This window comes from Drosophila erecta, unplaced genomic scaffold, assembly GCF_003286155.1.
Source record: "Drosophila erecta strain 14021-0224.00,06,07 unplaced genomic scaffold, DereRS2 tig00000000-arrow-pilon, whole genome shotgun sequence".
Lineage (NCBI taxonomy): Eukaryota > Metazoa > Arthropoda > Insecta > Diptera > Drosophilidae > Drosophila > Drosophila erecta.
In genome coordinates, this window is record NW_020825194.1 from 2,137,116 (window position 1) to 2,152,181 (window position 15,066).

At 48.2% G+C, this 15,066-nt stretch overlaps 4 protein-coding genes across 6 annotated transcripts in view; 3 read left to right on the top strand and 1 right to left on the bottom strand.

The window, feature by feature from the left end:
- Window positions 1-96: 96 nt before the first annotated feature.
- LOC6554223 lies at window positions 97-3,558 on the top strand. The gene is made up of 4 exons (XM_001981204.3): window positions 97-824; window positions 881-1,043; window positions 1,110-1,299; window positions 1,351-3,558. The coding sequence occupies exons 1-4, from the start codon at window positions 275-277 to the stop codon at window positions 3,433-3,435; spliced, it is 2,988 nt and encodes a 995-aa protein (XP_001981240.1). The 5' UTR covers window positions 97-274; the 3' UTR covers window positions 3,436-3,558.
- Window positions 3,559-4,400: 842 nt separating this feature from the next.
- LOC113564492 lies at window positions 4,401-5,478 on the top strand. Its single transcript, XM_026981890.1, has 3 exons — window positions 4,401-4,951; window positions 5,013-5,154; window positions 5,215-5,478. Exons 1-3 carry the CDS (start codon window positions 4,447-4,449, stop codon window positions 5,381-5,383), a joined length of 816 nt encoding a protein of 271 aa, XP_026837691.1. The 5' UTR covers window positions 4,401-4,446; the 3' UTR covers window positions 5,384-5,478.
- Window positions 5,479-5,884: 406 nt separating this feature from the next.
- On the top strand, window positions 5,885-7,151 carry LOC6554224. Its single transcript, XM_026981885.1, has 3 exons — window positions 5,885-6,329; window positions 6,401-6,713; window positions 6,780-7,151. The coding sequence occupies exons 1-3, from the start codon at window positions 6,075-6,077 to the stop codon at window positions 7,118-7,120; spliced, it is 909 nt and encodes a 302-aa protein (XP_026837686.1). The 5' UTR covers window positions 5,885-6,074; the 3' UTR covers window positions 7,121-7,151.
- A 641-nt stretch (window positions 7,152-7,792) lies between these two features.
- Window positions 7,793-15,066, bottom strand: part of LOC6554225 (protein similar) — a 70,113-nt gene continuing 62,839 nt past the window's right edge. For all 3 annotated transcript variants that reach the window (XM_015153601.2, XM_001981206.3, XM_026976263.1), the window contains exon 12: window positions 7,793-9,066. In XM_015153601.2, coding sequence (XP_015009087.1) covers window positions 8,437-9,066 — 630 coding nt within the window. In that variant the 3' untranslated portion in view covers window positions 7,793-8,436. The remainder of the gene's footprint in view (window positions 9,067-15,066) is intronic.

Genomic DNA, 15,066 nt, shown 5'->3' on the forward strand with positions numbered 1-15,066 from the left:
TCGGGATTTATTGCTATGTCATTCTATGCTAGGGTAATTCCGGGTAACCCAGGATGCCGGGAGTCTAGCTTCGCCTGGGCCTGACAGGCCGATTCCTGAACCCAGCTCATTCTCTATTGAAAGTTCAGGTCGACCGCTTCAGGCTCCAGTTCTCTATAAATTGTTTACTTTTATGTGAATTCTCGTGACGAAGCTCGTGCGCTTTTTAAAATTATTTGTGCAACGAAATTTTTAGACTCGTGGACGACCCGGTTGCGAGTGCTGACCGGCCAGGATGGAGAAGTTCGAGTGCAAGCCGGAGCCGGTGGAGCGGAAGGAGAAGCCGGTGGAGGAGCTGATGAACTGGGACACCTACTACAAGCACCGCGGATTGGTCAGCACCCGGCTGGCCAGCTGCAAGGCGGACTACATGCACTGCTCCACGTACCAGGAGAAGGGCAAGGCCCAGGAGAAGGACAAGAAGGCTAAGGGCGGCTGCTGCTGCTCCTCCTGTCCGGTCCGGAACCGGGAAGAGGTGTACCAGCCCAGGTGCCCGGCTCCTGGCCAGAAGGGCAAGCCCAACCGGGACTACATGCGCTGCTTTGCCGCCAAATTGATTGTCCAGAAGCTGGACATGCCTGGCAGGGATTTCGAGTGCCAGGACAAGCTGCAGGTCAAGGCGAATGTGTGCCGTGGATGCAAGATCTGCCTCAGTTCCAGCAGCATCAATGTCAACTGTCTTCCTCTGAATCCGGACAAGACATTCCAGATGGAAGCCGAGTGCCTGCAGCGGCAGCTGGCCGAAGGCATCAACATATCCGTGGTCTACCTGCGCAAGGAGATCGGTAAGACCACAGGCACCTCCGATACGTAAGCACATCACTCACGTAATCCACTCCAGCACGCGGCTGCTACTTTCCACCCGCGGCGGTGGTCAGCCGCATGATCAACGAGTTCGACGAGATCGTCCACGACGCCAATGTGGAGCTGACCTGCAAGGGCTGCACCGTGGGCATAATGAACATCCGCTTTGCCATGCAGATGCGCTGCCAGACGCTCAAAGAGTAAGTAACGCCACCAGGACCTGATCCTCGAGCAGCCTGAATGCGATAGCACCTGAACTTCAATAGAGATGCGGTCGATGGACGATTGGCGGGCGGCCAGGAGCGGGGGTGCTTTCCGAACCTGAATGTGGATCTCCAGGACGGCTCCACCTCCTCCATTGATCCCTGTGCGGGCTTCATGCCCAGTGATACGGAGATGCCGCAGGATTCGCCGCCTTGCAGTGAGGACAAGCACCAGAAATTCGTGCCATGTCAGGTAAAGCGAGATAACCATCATGCCTGATTATTTCTAAATGGTTTCCCTCAGGATCCCCTCCCGCGTCTGGTTGACATGGCTGGTCCCTATCCCGTGTACTCCTGTCCCAACGTGGACGACGCTTGTGTGACCTTCGAGCCTCCGGCGGCTCCTGCCACTCAGTTCTCCTCCTGCCAACAGAACATTCTAGGCGAGGGAAACGCCAACCGGCTGTGCCAGAAGCATTCCTCGCCAAAACTGCGCCAAATGCACATCAGCAACACCCGCTCCTGCGTCCTTTGCGGCGAGGATGTCTCCTGGCTGCCCAAGGTGGCCGCCTGTCCCTGCTGTGGCTATAAGCCAGTGCCGGAGTTCAAGGAGCGACCCTACGACGAGCAGGCCACTGCCCAACAGATTCTGCTGGACCATCTGGAAAACCCCGTGGAGAGCATCAGCTTCGATATGGGATCGGTCGAGGGCTGTCCGGCGAATGAGGAACACGCTGATGCCCAACGCACCTCGGAAGCCTTTGAAGCGATAGTGAAGGACTACCAGCTACTGCGGCGCAGCATACGCGAGTCCAATATCAAGACCAGCCAGTCGGACGCCAAGAATCCCATTGCCCAAGCAGGTCCGCCCCAGCCGCAGGACTTGGCCAAGGTTTTTGCGGAGCTGAGAGATCTGTTCAATGTTAAAGCCGCGGATGAGAGCCAGAAGATCCAGGACATCTGCACGGAGGCCTGCGTTTTGGCGAGGTCGCACAAAAAGCGCAAGAGTCGTGCTGCATCTCCGGAAAGGCCGCAGGCTGGAAAGGAGGACTCCGTGGAGGATGCCTGCGGAAAAGCGCCAAAGGCGAAGAAGCGTCGCCCGAAGAGGAAGCGTCCCTTCAAGTCCAGGTACTACTCAATGTATCGCCCGGCGGTGAAACCCAAGGAAACTATGCCTACCCCGGACGCGGAGAAGAAGGTTCCCAGCCACATGGGTTGGTTGTGGACCGCTCATCCACTGGCCAACAAGCCCGGTTGGCGACCCGGCGCCATACGGCGCTCCATTCGCGGCCTAATGAGCTACTTCCTTAAGGACTTTCCCGTGGACAATGTGCCCGTGTCCAAGTACATGTCCTACTACAAGCATAAGAAGTCGCCGAGGCCTCCGCAGGGCGAGAGTCCGGAGGATTTGGTGCAGGTTCCCACTTTGCACATAGAGAAGAAGAACGATGTGTACACCATTACCCTGCGTCCTCTCAAGGATGCCAAGACGCTCGCGCGCTCCGCCAATCCCTACGTGAAAATGAAGCCCGTTCAGTTCCGGATCGTCAAGAATCCGCTCTTGAAGGAGATTCGCGATCTGAAGCGCTGCCTCAAGGGAATGGGATTCAGCAAGTGCTCCTGCCACAAGCCCCTGATGAACTGCTACTGCCGCAGTTTCGTGGACAAAAAGAGGCTGCTCTACCACGTGCGCAGGGAGTGCGAGCGCCGGAAGATAGACTCCTGCGAGGATGACCTCGTGCTAACGGACACATCCGACAGCGAGGACGAGTTCGACTTCGGGGTCACGCCGCCGGCGGGCTTGATGCGTCCGGAGCGGATGAAGACCTCCCATGTGAAGCACTGCGAGACGCAGTACAACGAGAGCGACTGGGTCAATCCCAGCCTGTATCCCCATATGCCCGATGCCACGGTCCAGTACCAGAGCTGCGTGATGGGTGAGCGGGAGAAGCCTTTTAATTGGATCTATGGAAAGGGCGTTATCCAGGAGGAGCCCAAGCCGCCCCTGATGAGGAACATCCCGAAGAAGCCCAAGAAGAAGAAGCCAGTACCAGGCCGTGTGGCTGGAGGTTTCTCGGCACCGGATCCCCAGGATTCCAGTGTCTACAGCCGCGTCAACAATGCCGCCACCCAAAACAAGTTACGCATGATCGGGCCCATTCGTAGTCCTCCGAACTACAGCACCGACTCGGAACTGCCACTGACTGGCAACCACATGCGCCTCCTGGACCAGGCCGCCTATCCACCCACCGCTCCTCAGCGCCAGGAGCCTTGGTCCCGGGAAATGGCCAATGAGCGGCAGCGGCAAAGAGTCAAGCGACGAACGAGGAAGATGGTCCGATTCGATCCCACCCTCGGACCCCACTCCTCCGACAGTTCTATCTACTGATCTCCTTAGTCCGGGTCGCCCATGCATCCACATCCCCACCCCCGTAGCCACATACCATTTTAGCCTGACCGTGTTCCGATTAAAGTCCACCGCGTTAAATTATAAGTTTTAATAAATACAAAATCGCAATTACGTTTTTTCTTAAGGATGGTTGCAACTTTACCATCAAATAGCAAATAATAATAATAAGTTAATAACAGGTTACACACGTGAAAAATGAAACCACCAATCAAATCTGCTATAATTGCTTTAAGTGTGTTTATCTAACCTTAGCCCGCCTGAATTCAAGCCGGAGATCGCATCTTCCCTATGATTACTTCATTTATGTGTTGTTTTAAGCCGCTCGGGCCATTACTCCAATGCTAGTTTGTGTATCTAACCTTAACACGTTAACGCATTTACCATCTAAGACTTGCCACGAAATGGGGCACAAATGGGTTATTGCTCAATCTTGATCTCTACCTAACCTTTGTCGCTCTGCAAGTGACATCAGTGAGTTCACCTCGCGGAATATGCAAATTTTCCGGGCCGTAGTCGGCCACAAATGTCTTTCTAATAAGGAGCGTTTATCTGAGATTGCCGGTGCACTGGGAGAAATATGCTGCCCGCTTATGTGCATACACGTACATGGTGTTGTAAATCCATTTTTCCAAGTGCCGCTTTCGTCGTGGACTGTTGCACCTCCAACTGCTGCTGAACTCCAACTTGTGGAGTCACTGCTTTCTTTCCTTATCCTCGGCGAATCGGTCGGTTATCGTTATTCCATCGATCGTTGGCCATTTGGCATCGCGAATTCGCCAGATTCGCCAAATTCGCCAGATTCGCCACTTTGGGCCCACGAAGCGTTGAAGTTGCGCCTCCGTCTTACGCTATGGCTTTCCAACTAAATGAATATCATATCTTGATTGCCGGTGCGTGGGGCATGTAATTCTGCGGCTCCATGGGGCTTACAAAGCGACTTCCGAGTCTTGGGGTGACAATCAGACGAATTCCAGCCGCTGGAGCGACAGCATGTGGTTGGTGCGGATCTTACATGCGCTGGGTATGATGGCCCTGTTTCCGCAACTCGGTTACTTCGGAGAAAGTGCTGGTGGGAGTGATCTGAGCCACGGGGATTTTTACGGCAATGCCAGTGCCAGAATGCTTAGATTCCGTGACTTTGAGCCTCGCCAGCAAAGCGTAGGAACGAACGTGGATCTTGACCTGGAGGCAGAGCAGCACGCTGGACAGGATCGCGAGGGTCGTGGCTTCCATTTCCATGCCAGCGGCGAGGATGTGAGCGTGGAAATGGAGTTCATCGTACCCTTCGTCAAAGTTCCCGTGAAGAGGAGCATGAACCTGGCTCGGAATGCTGTGCAAAACCTGCTGAATCTGCGAACTGGAGCCTTGGTTAACACAGCAGTTGTGGTGGCCGCTGGCGCAGTTATAGCTGGTGTGGTGCGATTACTTATAGCCCCACTGGTGATCACCTCGGTGGGCAATGGATATGGCTACAAATCCGCTCCAGACAGAGGCAGTAAGTGCATGCAGCATAAGCCCCTTGGTGGGTCCAACTATACATGTCTTTTCTCGATTAGTGCGCCGGCTGACTGATGTGGTAGAGTCCCAACTGGAGGAGCACAACATCGACATGTCCGTGTGTGTGCAGCGAATGATCTGCCAGTATCTGCAGCAAAACCTTTCCTCCGGATATGCCAGGGCTCTAAACGTATTGACCAGGTAACCCAGGGCTTAATATCTCGAGTTTACCCAACTTTTAATCCACTTATCCCTCGTCAGCTCCTCCTGGCTGCATTCCGTCGTCGATGGCACTGCTGTGTTCCATGCCATCCAGTCGGCCAGAAGCAGTCGCAGTTGTACCCACACTTATCGGAGTTGCAAATGGCCAAGTCAGCTAAGCTGGAAGTCTGGCAGTTTACCAAAGGTTCCCAAGTTCTTTAATGGATAGTAACATCGGATACTGCGCAAACACTTATATTTAATTATTTATTTATTGATGCAAACATATTCATAAGTTACTGTAAGCTGAGCATTTGAAATAAAGAAAACCATCAAAAATATGACACCTGTTTCAGCCCACGCGATTGTTTTGTTATGTAATGGAAATGCCGGAAAATTGGATTAATTTCTGCCACTTCCCCCAATTAGAGAAGGTAGCTATGCTATCTTCCGCTTTCATCTGCCCGGCATTTCCTCCAGCTAATCGTTTTCGCACCTCCGTAGATCTGTTATGTCACACTCGCCACTTTGATGCATTTTGGTTCCAAGTCATGGGTGGAAACTGGAGTCACAGTCGAAAATTATAGCAGCCAACAGCCAGCCAAGCGGTAAGTACACTGAGCAACATTCTATGCCACTTGCTTTGACTAATATGATTAGGTGGCTACTAAGCAATGAACACATTAATGTATATTTTTCAGCATCAGCACTTTCTACCTTCATATGTCTCACTTGTAGTGAAAATCTCTTGATGAATTTGTGTATTTATTGCACTTGAAGGGTATACTTTTTCTCAGTGCACGTTTACTCCAGCCAAGCAAATCGGCTGTGGTGGATGAGAAGTCTTTTGGTGACACCGCCTGGGAAATTGATTCAAATGCTCATCGACTACGCAGCCGAACGGATCTCCCAGCGGAAAAATGAAGCTATTGTATCTGACATGTGCCATCCTGGCCAGCTGCGCCGTCATTTGGGCCGCCAGTGGTGAGGAGGAATCGGAGCAGGAGGAAGGGTCGGAGGAGCTTGCCAAGCAGCACGGATCAAGGTCACATCCTGGACAGGGATTCAAGCTGATATCCTTCGATGCAGTGGGCAAACACATAGCCTTGGGTCTGGACTACCTAGTGCCCTTTCTGGAGGTGCCTGTCAAGCGGAAGCGGAATGCTCCACCTAAGGTAATGGATTTTAGCTCACGCTGCCTTGGATTTCGCTCGGATTATTCATTGAGTATCATTTCTCTTCGCAGCCTTTAGTTGTAGTGAACTCCGCTGCTGTGGTGAGCTGTGGCCTCGTGGTGGCCGGTGGACTCCTTGCGGGTCACCTCATCCGGAGCTTGGGACTGGAGGCCATCACAGGAGATGATCAACGTTCTGTTCTCGGGAACTCTTCCACACATAAGCCAAAGTCTGCGGAGGAAGAGGGATCTACATCGTCATCCACACCAGCACCTACTTCTGCAAATGCCACGGCAAGGGCACTTCTCGATGATAACCTAAGTTTTCCCGGAATCCTTGACAACTTCAAGCTGATTTACCGCAATGAAACTGGCGATCGAGTGGGTAAGTTCCAAGGATAGCATTGAGCTTAGATGCCGTATTGATCCTAATTATAATATTTTTAAATAGCCACCACTATTCCCAACATTCTGGGCATGATTGAGCGGACCTTTCTCAAGAACGACGTGGATCTGACCACCTGTCTGCTGAAATCCATTTGTACTTTGACCCACAAGGCAGGGGAAAGGGTTATCAAGGGTCAGGCTTCGGACTTCGAGCATCTGCTGGATGGCGCCACCAAGTGGTCCTGGCTGCTGGCCTGGTTGGATCAGTCTGCTTTTCGAGACGCCATCGAAGCAGGAAAGGCGAACTTGCCCCACCACTGCGCCATCAAATATCCGGAATGCAAGTGGGTGGCTCCTGAGGAGCAAATCATGGAGTTGTTGCATAACAATGTGCAGTTCAAATAGCACATTATTTTGTTCATTGTACCAAGTAACTGTATTTATTCCTTATTACGTTTAATAAATTTTAATGTTTGTACTATTATTTCCACTGTAGACCAAATTATACATTCTACAGAGTCTATACACTGCAGTGATTCGTGTCTTTGCTAAATGTTGGGGCGAATTGAAGTCCGATGGCGAATTTGATTGTAAATTCGTATTTACTACTTTAAATTCTGGAAAAAAATAACCCAGTTCCTCCCAAGTTCAAGAAGAGATCGCAAATTTATGCATGCAACTTTCATCGAAATGATTTCTAGATTTATTTTGCCAATTAATATTAAAACAAGTTTGGAAACACTGAACATTGATTGAATTTGGATTTAAGCAAGCAAACAGTTTGTTTTGTATGATGCGCCTTACACAGAATTATAACTAATTTACATAAAGAATTGGTAATCGGAAATAGGAAATCCACAAGTGATTGAAAATGATTGACACAAAGTAATTTTATAGAAATGCTCAAAGTATAGCCTGAAGTTAAGATCAACTGAATCGGGTACAATTTTCGCTTATTTCAATTAATTAATGTTAAAAATATTATAATAGCTACAAGCATTCATTGTAGCACTTGAAAACATTGAAATTAAAATCTTAAACTAAATATTACATAACTATATAAATTTTTTTTTTAGTTTTTTTTTTTAGTTTTTTAATATTTATTGTAAAACATGTTCAAAAACTTTTTTTGTTGTCACAGCATTTTTGCTTGAAAGTTATAAAACAGAATACAACCATCACCAAAAAACTTGTTTGAGCCTTCCAGCAAAAAACTATGAACATTTTTCAACGGTATTTTCTCTTTGTAAACTATAGGTTTATAATTATTTTTCGACTCATTTTCCATCTCCTCTGCCATTTAGCTCCTCATCCATCTGTTGTGTAAACGGTTTGCATATAGAAAAACATTAAGACTAAATTACATACGTGTATATTCTTCTGTTCTAGGCAGTTAACATGGCTACAAAACTATTCAAGTGATTAACCCTTCCTGTTTGTAAATGTGTCGGTTAGCATGGGGTCGGTGTCGGTGTCGGTGTCGGGGTCAGGGTTCAAGTGTTCGATCATCGTCTGGGTTGGTGGTTGGTGGGGATGGGTCCTGTCAGGTTGTCAAGTTGGTTGTGCGGGGTCCTACTTTCACGCAAGGCTCAAAATCAATCTTTTGGTTAGCTTCCTTCTCGATGCTCAGTTTAATTTCAATGTTTTCTATCCTCCTACTACTCCTCCTCCTCCGCCAAAAATGCCTCATATCAAATGCAGTGCATGCTAAGGTACTGAATCTAGGCGATTTCTGGCCAACCCAGGACCTGCTCCAACTGGTTCTCGCTGAACTCGAAGCCACCCTCGCCCATGATGTAGTCGTCGTTGACCAGGTCCATCATCGCCGGCGTGTGCAGCAGGGGATTGCTGCTGTCCAGGAAGGAGATGGATGTCTTCCTGCTGGTGGCGTTACTGCCGGTTCCGCATCCTTCGAGCTCCTCTTCTACCGACTTCTGGGTCACTGGAATGGCCACATCCGAGGGCGGTGGTGCAGACTCAACCTGATCAGTGCCTGTGGCGCTCAGGAGCATCCTCTTACGCGGTGAGCCCGATGCCCCATCCACCAGGCTGATCTCATCGATGCCACTGTCGCTGGAGGCATCCGTGTCGCAGGCTGTCAGGCCAGGTGGCACCGAGTCATCAAGGGAAACCACTGACCCGGTCTCGCCGTCACCTTCACCACACTCGGAGCCTCCGAAGACTGGAGACAGCTGGAAGTTGGTGCCACTGATCAGCGGGTTGTGGTGGTAATCCCGCAGCACCGCCAACGTGGAGGTGTGGCAGCGCAGGGGCATACCATATTTCCCCAGTGGATTTGGCTGCTCCAAGGAGTTGTCCTCGTCGATTATCATTGCTTCGGATTCGTCTTCCTGTTTTTTTGGGGGGCAGAAACGGAGAAATAGAAGAAGTACAAATTAGCACAGTTTTGAGATAACAGTGTTAAATATTAGAGCACAAAGTCAATATTTCTGTACAGGAAGCACTCCACTTTTCTTTAAGTACACAAGGATTCATTAGTACACATTTGCTTTGTAAATGGATCGATTTTCATAATTGCCTTACTTAATCCTTACTTATTGGTATTCATAACTTACAGCTTACAATTGAAATTACAATCATATTCTAAGTACCACAATCTGAGCTTAAATTAATTTAATTAACCGATTTGCAGCTAAGTTACTCCCCAATTCCCGCATCAACTGAGTCCCTGGAGAACGCAACTTTCGACTGTGTGTTTCGTGGCCATTCCTATGCAAATGTCGACCTATTAACTCGATGAGACAGTAAAGCGAAAATCGAGCGGAAAAACAGAGCTAAGTCGCAGCCACGAAGATGCTCAAAGTCACTCGTTTAAACAAGCTGCGGCCCTAGTAGTCCCTGTGGAAAAGCCACGGGAAAGCGGCCAACAGCAGGAAAAGCCAGGCCGCCAAGTCCACCCCACTCCGGGCTGGGGAACCCGCAATAAATCATATTTTAATGATGGCTGGGAATGGGTCCTGCTGCTCGCGTTGAAACAGAATCCAGCGGCGGGACATTATTATACTCTGGATTTCGGATTGACACAAAGAACGCCCCCACTTTCGCTTTCAGAGCCACCAGTCCGTGCCCATTTCCATTCCCGCCAGTCTGACTGACAGGAAGTGGGGAATATATCAATTTCGACCGCTGCCAAGCTGCACAGAGAAAGTAACATATTAGCATCGCATTCTGAAGCACATAATAAATGCTGATGTAAAGTTTGAACCAAAGTGCAAGCCATGCGTGTAGCATGCCACCAGAAATGAGGCCGAAATGGGTTCCTATTTAAAGATAATTGCATTTTCTCGCTGTGCAGACTTTGACGACGGCCGTGACGAAGATAAAGCTGCCAAAAATTACCCGGACGGGTGTGAGGATGTCCAGTCGACAAGGGTTCACGTGCAGTCCATTGAACCTCTGTTTGCCAAGCTTTCATCGATTGCATCGAGTGCTAATTGCAGCAATTCCGAACTGAAAGCGAAGGCACTGAAGTTGAGCGATGGGTAAACAATGCAGGGGACAAAGAAAGTGAAAGTCGGAGCCACAACATCTGTGCCAGCCAGGAACCGCTCCCGAGGGCACATCATCGAGGGCGATGGGGGAACACCCAATAACGGGCGAGGGGGCGTATGCGTAACGAAATGATGAGAAACTCCTGTGGCACGCGCACTGCCCCCCAGGACATCGTCGGTGGCGCATGTAGGAGTCGTGTAATAGGCCTATTGTTTGATATATTGTGTGGCATGACTGCCAGAACTCGGCCATTGGTCTAATATGCTCTAATAAATTATTAAAGTCAATTGCTGCCCACGGAAGAGGCGAAAACTATTAGATAAAGACGGCAGTCACTGGCATTGCGTTGGCAAAGGCTTCCGGAAATGCCAGGGCATTACGATAATTGCGATTCCTCCGCCGCTCCATCACTTTGATGTCTTAGAGAGCAGCTTTGGGCCGACTTTGGGCGGATTTCCCCAGTGTTCTGCTGAGTTGGCTTTGCAGGACTCGGAGCCTTTAAAGCCGCCTAATTGGATTCTCCTTTTTTATGGCATCGCATTTCATCGACGCCTCGTTGCGTACGTGCCACGCCCACGCGGCACACGAAAGTCCAATAGAAAAACAAAAGCAATTAAAGCGAAACTTTGCTTTCACTTTGGCCGCGTGTTGCTGCGAAGTTTCTGCAGAAAAATCTGCTGTCACCGCACAATGAAAGCGAAAAGTAGGCAGCAAAAGTACTCAGGACTACTGTAACATTTTCCAGAACTCGACTCTTATTGCGTAACGCAACGCAACGCAAAGGAAAGCTCCTGGGAAAACGCTCGAAAGGATTGGCCACTTATTTCCCAGGCCCTCCATAACGAGGTGATGTCGAAATTGAAATTGAAAACTGGGGCCCGAAATCAATAGGCAATAAACTTGAATAACTCATGCAGCCATCTCGTCCAGGGAGACAATGTGGCGTATACGTAATGCAATTGTCGCCAGCCGAATTTCCAAAATAGACGGAAAGCTTTCCGCCAGAAGGTTTTCGCTGAATTTAATTTCGGCACAGCGCTCGTGTGTGACGAAAATTCATCATTTATTACGGGCAAACGAAGCGAAAGATTTAAATTTGGCCAGAAAGTAAGGAGGAAATCTCGAGATAAGAGACAGAAAGTTATCCGTGTGTTTAGATGTGCTCGGCATACTCAAGTGTTTTGACTCGAGGAGACAAGACAATAAGGAATTCAATTCCAGAGACGGCGCAAGTTTGGGCAACTTGATTAGCTGGCAGCATCATTTATTCCAATCAAAAGATTTTAATAAATTGCCAGTCAGTGGGGCGACTGGCAAGCACACAATGCTGAATGGAGATTAATCAATTCCCAGGCCGGCCTGTCAATACAAATATGCTCGAGGGCCAATGTATGCACATAAGTCGACGGGAAAGTTGTTGCCCATTCCATTCGAACTTTTCCAAAGAAAACACAGTCAGCCCGCTTTTCTCCGAGGTAATTTTCCCTTATCTGCTGCAGCGGTTGATTTGCTGGAGGATCGGCTTTATTGTTTATTGGATTTACTAAAATATTTATTAAAAGTTTATTAAAATACTTTATAATCCAGATATCATATCATATGCCATATCGTATCGTACTACACTCGCTTGTATATGTATAAGTTGCTTGACATCTTGTATATATATAATATATATATATTTATGTATATGGGTGTATATATGTATAATATTGCATACTTTGCGGCGTTTACACACTAGTTTGCCTTATTCGAGTCTAATTCAAGGCTAGTTTTCAAATTACGCTAACATCTTGTGGAACTGGAGGTATTCTCGGTGTAGTTTGTGTGGTGTTCGTGTGGGATAGGGTGTTTATAGGGATACGGTTTCGGGTTTTGGCCCTCACACGAGAAGCCAAGTCCATGGACAAACACACGAGTAATTGTTGCAAGTTAAGCGGAGGAGCTTGAAGCGATTTGTTGGCTTGCCAAACAGCAGCAAATGCCCCGTGAAAACGACTCGTCATTTGTTGTCGCCACTCTGACAAATGAGTGCTGGCACAAAGGTTACACTTGTAGATAGAACTGTGTGACCTGTTGATCCCAGCAGTCATAACACAATTTTGCATAACGCCAGTCCAATTAATCAGAGCCAAATGAGAGTGGGAACTTCAAATTGACTGCCTGGATGGGGAATCCCAGGCAGGAGCATTAATCAAATTCAGCCAGCCGCCAAATCAATTGCAACGCACACAAAGTGCTTGTCACCTCGACTTCTTCATTTTGAGTTATGATGAGTTGGCCAAAACGGGAGCTACTCGTACGGAAAACGGATATGTCAGGGTGTATAGTATTATTTGCTAGCCCGAAGTTACAGCTAATATCTTGGGGTTGAGGCTGTGGGTTTGCTGAGGTGACTCACAAAATTTCACTAAACGTACTTTACTTTCGTTACTTTACTGAAGCTTTTCTCCGAGGTATTCGACGCACATAAGTAGGCTATAAAATTACACAACATTTAGTTAGTTTACTTTAATTTACTTGCTCTAGTTTAGTTAGTTTAGGTTTAGGTTTAGGTTTAGCTGGGTTTAGCTTGGGGCTCTCTAGTTAATTCATTGCTATAAATGCGAGACACACACAACAAGAATTGGAGGTAGTAAAAAACGCTCGTTATCAAAGGGTCGCACAACATTCACTAGGGTGTATTGAACTATCAAAAGTCGGAATAGGCGTATGTTTAGGATAGGTATATGTATGTATATTTTAGTTAATGTTATATGTATACACGAGGTATGTAAGTAAGCGGCGATCGAGGCCCATTGATTGACCCCGAACGACCTACACGATCGTACTTATGCATGTACTGAGGTATATGTGGTATATTTGTGGTATTGTATGTACTTTCTGTTCGATTCTCGTTCTTGAATTTGCACTCCGTCGCGATAAAGCTACCCATCTACCCATCTACCCATCTATCCAACATCCCATCTCGATTCCCTCGTCCATTCCCATCTCTCGTCTGTCATACGTAACGCGAAAAATTGCAACTAAATGTGATGATTGGGATCCGTGATCTTCTACTACAAAGTCGTTTTGTTATTGTTATCGTTAGTCGATCTGAATTTGACTTGCGCGGACTTAGTAATACTATCTCGATATCGTAGCTAAATATTAGGCAGATTACTGGCTAGGCTAGGCTGCTCCCCAGGCGCGGATACCTATGGTTAATACCTATAGTTTAGTTAAAGCCACATCGATTAATTTGAGAGTACTCCTAGCTTACTAGTACTTGCTTAGTAGCTGCTGGTGTTTGCTCCGTTCCGTATTCTATGTACATCCCTGCTTAGATCTATGTATAAGTTCCGCGCTATGTGTATATAATTTTTTCAGAGTTTTCGGCTCGCAGTCTTTTCGGGCTATAATTATTTTACTCAAGTATGCTCAAGACCCCAGTTCGGAGCTCTGACTAAATGATTATCGAGTGGAATATATATGCTAAGTTGCTGGTATTTGTCTAGTTAATATCTCGAGGATTGCTTGTCAATTTGCTAAGAGTAAAATTTCCTAGTAGGGCGCCTTCCGTGTGCTTTTCGATTTGGCCTTCGTTCCATTGAGGTTGCTATTTGGTATTTTGCTAGTTAGCTATTAGCTATTTTGCTATTCTGCTATTCTGCTATTTTGATGGCTGATCCGGAGGTAGTTTCGGTTTCAGTTTCAGTTGTTCGATTTGCCACACGAGGTAGATGCGTTTACGATCTGATCTATCTGGCGATTTCTACCATGAATTGTTCTATTTAGCCGGAGAAGCTCTTTGCCTGGACAAACACAAAACAGAAAACACATGTAACAAAGCAAACAAGGCAAACAAGGCGAACGAGGATGGGATGGGGAGGGCTAAGCCCAAGTAGGCCCAAATATTTGGCCACGTACACACATGTGTCGCCCCGCCCGAGCATAATGCAAATTGGGTCCGCTCCTCCGCTTCCGGAGAAGCTGCAGCCAATTACCGAGGCGCCGGAGTCGGAGGCGGGCGGCTCATTAATGCAGGGACTACGGCAAAGTGCCAGCCGTGACGCAGGAGCAGCCCACCGCCCAGAGTGGGAAGCTCGTGTAGGCCATAAAAGCGGCCGGGTGGCGAGCCCAAACCCGGGCTTTTTCGGTACATAAGAGACACGTGCCGCGAAACAAAAGAGCGCCGGGTCCGGGAAAAAGAGAACACCAAGCGGAGCAAGTGAAAGTCTGAGTGAGAGTGAAAGTGGCAGAAGAGCGTCAGCTGTGCGCAGCGGAATGGAAAGGAAAGTTAAGTAAAGCAGGCGAAGGATGGACCCGGATGGTTGGATGGTTGGATGGCTGGATGGGTGGACCACCCAGCGAGTTGGAGGTGCAAAATCAATACGAATGGGAAGCCCGAACGCAAGCTAGAATGCGGCACGCGCTGCCTCCGGCTCTTATCGGAATGCCAAAGGATGTGGGTGTCCTGCGCCAGAGGACTCGATGGCCCGACTAAAGCAGTGTCAATAGTGGGAGCCTTGGCATTTTAAATTTCGGGGCTAGTTGCGTGTAAATTTGTTTGCCTGCCATGGCTTTATACACACGATGTGTATTTGCCAGCTGTATATTTATGATTTCGGTGTCGTATGGCCGTCAATGTGCGTCAGTCACGCTATGGAGAAAGTCTCAGAAAGTTAATTAAGCTGCCGGGCGACACAATGGGAAATTGGTTGGGATACCAATTTCGTATGTTCGTATGGAACATCCCCGCTGCATGTATGTAGGTCAGTACGCGGTGGAAAATCAATAGGCTTTTCAGGTTTTTAATTATTCAAGGGCCCCGAATGTTAGAAAATCATAGGGAAATCAAA

Bases quoted from the DNA above. Each gene is read 5' to 3' on its own strand.
- LOC6554224 (XM_026981885.1), top strand. From the start codon at position 6,075: ATGAAGCTATTGTATCTGACATGTGCCATCCTGGCCAGCTGCGCCGTC. The intron at 6,330-6,400 runs GTAATGGATTTT...TTCTCTTCGCAG, and splicing joins AGCGGAATGCTCCACCTAAG to CCTTTAGTTGTAGTGAACTC. The intron at 6,714-6,779 runs GTAAGTTCCAAG...ATTTTTAAATAG, and splicing joins TGAAACTGGCGATCGAGTGG to CCACCACTATTCCCAACATT.
- LOC113564492 (XM_026981890.1), top strand. From the start codon at position 4,447: ATGTGGTTGGTGCGGATCTTACATGCGCTGGGTATGATGGCCCTGTTT. The intron at 4,952-5,012 runs GTAAGTGCATGC...TTTCTCGATTAG, and splicing joins ATCCGCTCCAGACAGAGGCA to TGCGCCGGCTGACTGATGTG. The intron at 5,155-5,214 runs GTAACCCAGGGC...ATCCCTCGTCAG, and splicing joins GCTCTAAACGTATTGACCAG to CTCCTCCTGGCTGCATTCCG.
- LOC6554223 (XM_001981204.3), top strand. From the start codon at position 275: ATGGAGAAGTTCGAGTGCAAGCCGGAGCCGGTGGAGCGGAAGGAGAAG. The intron at 825-880 runs GTAAGACCACAG...AATCCACTCCAG, and splicing joins CTACCTGCGCAAGGAGATCG to CACGCGGCTGCTACTTTCCA. The intron at 1,300-1,350 runs GTAAAGCGAGAT...GGTTTCCCTCAG, and splicing joins AGAAATTCGTGCCATGTCAG to GATCCCCTCCCGCGTCTGGT.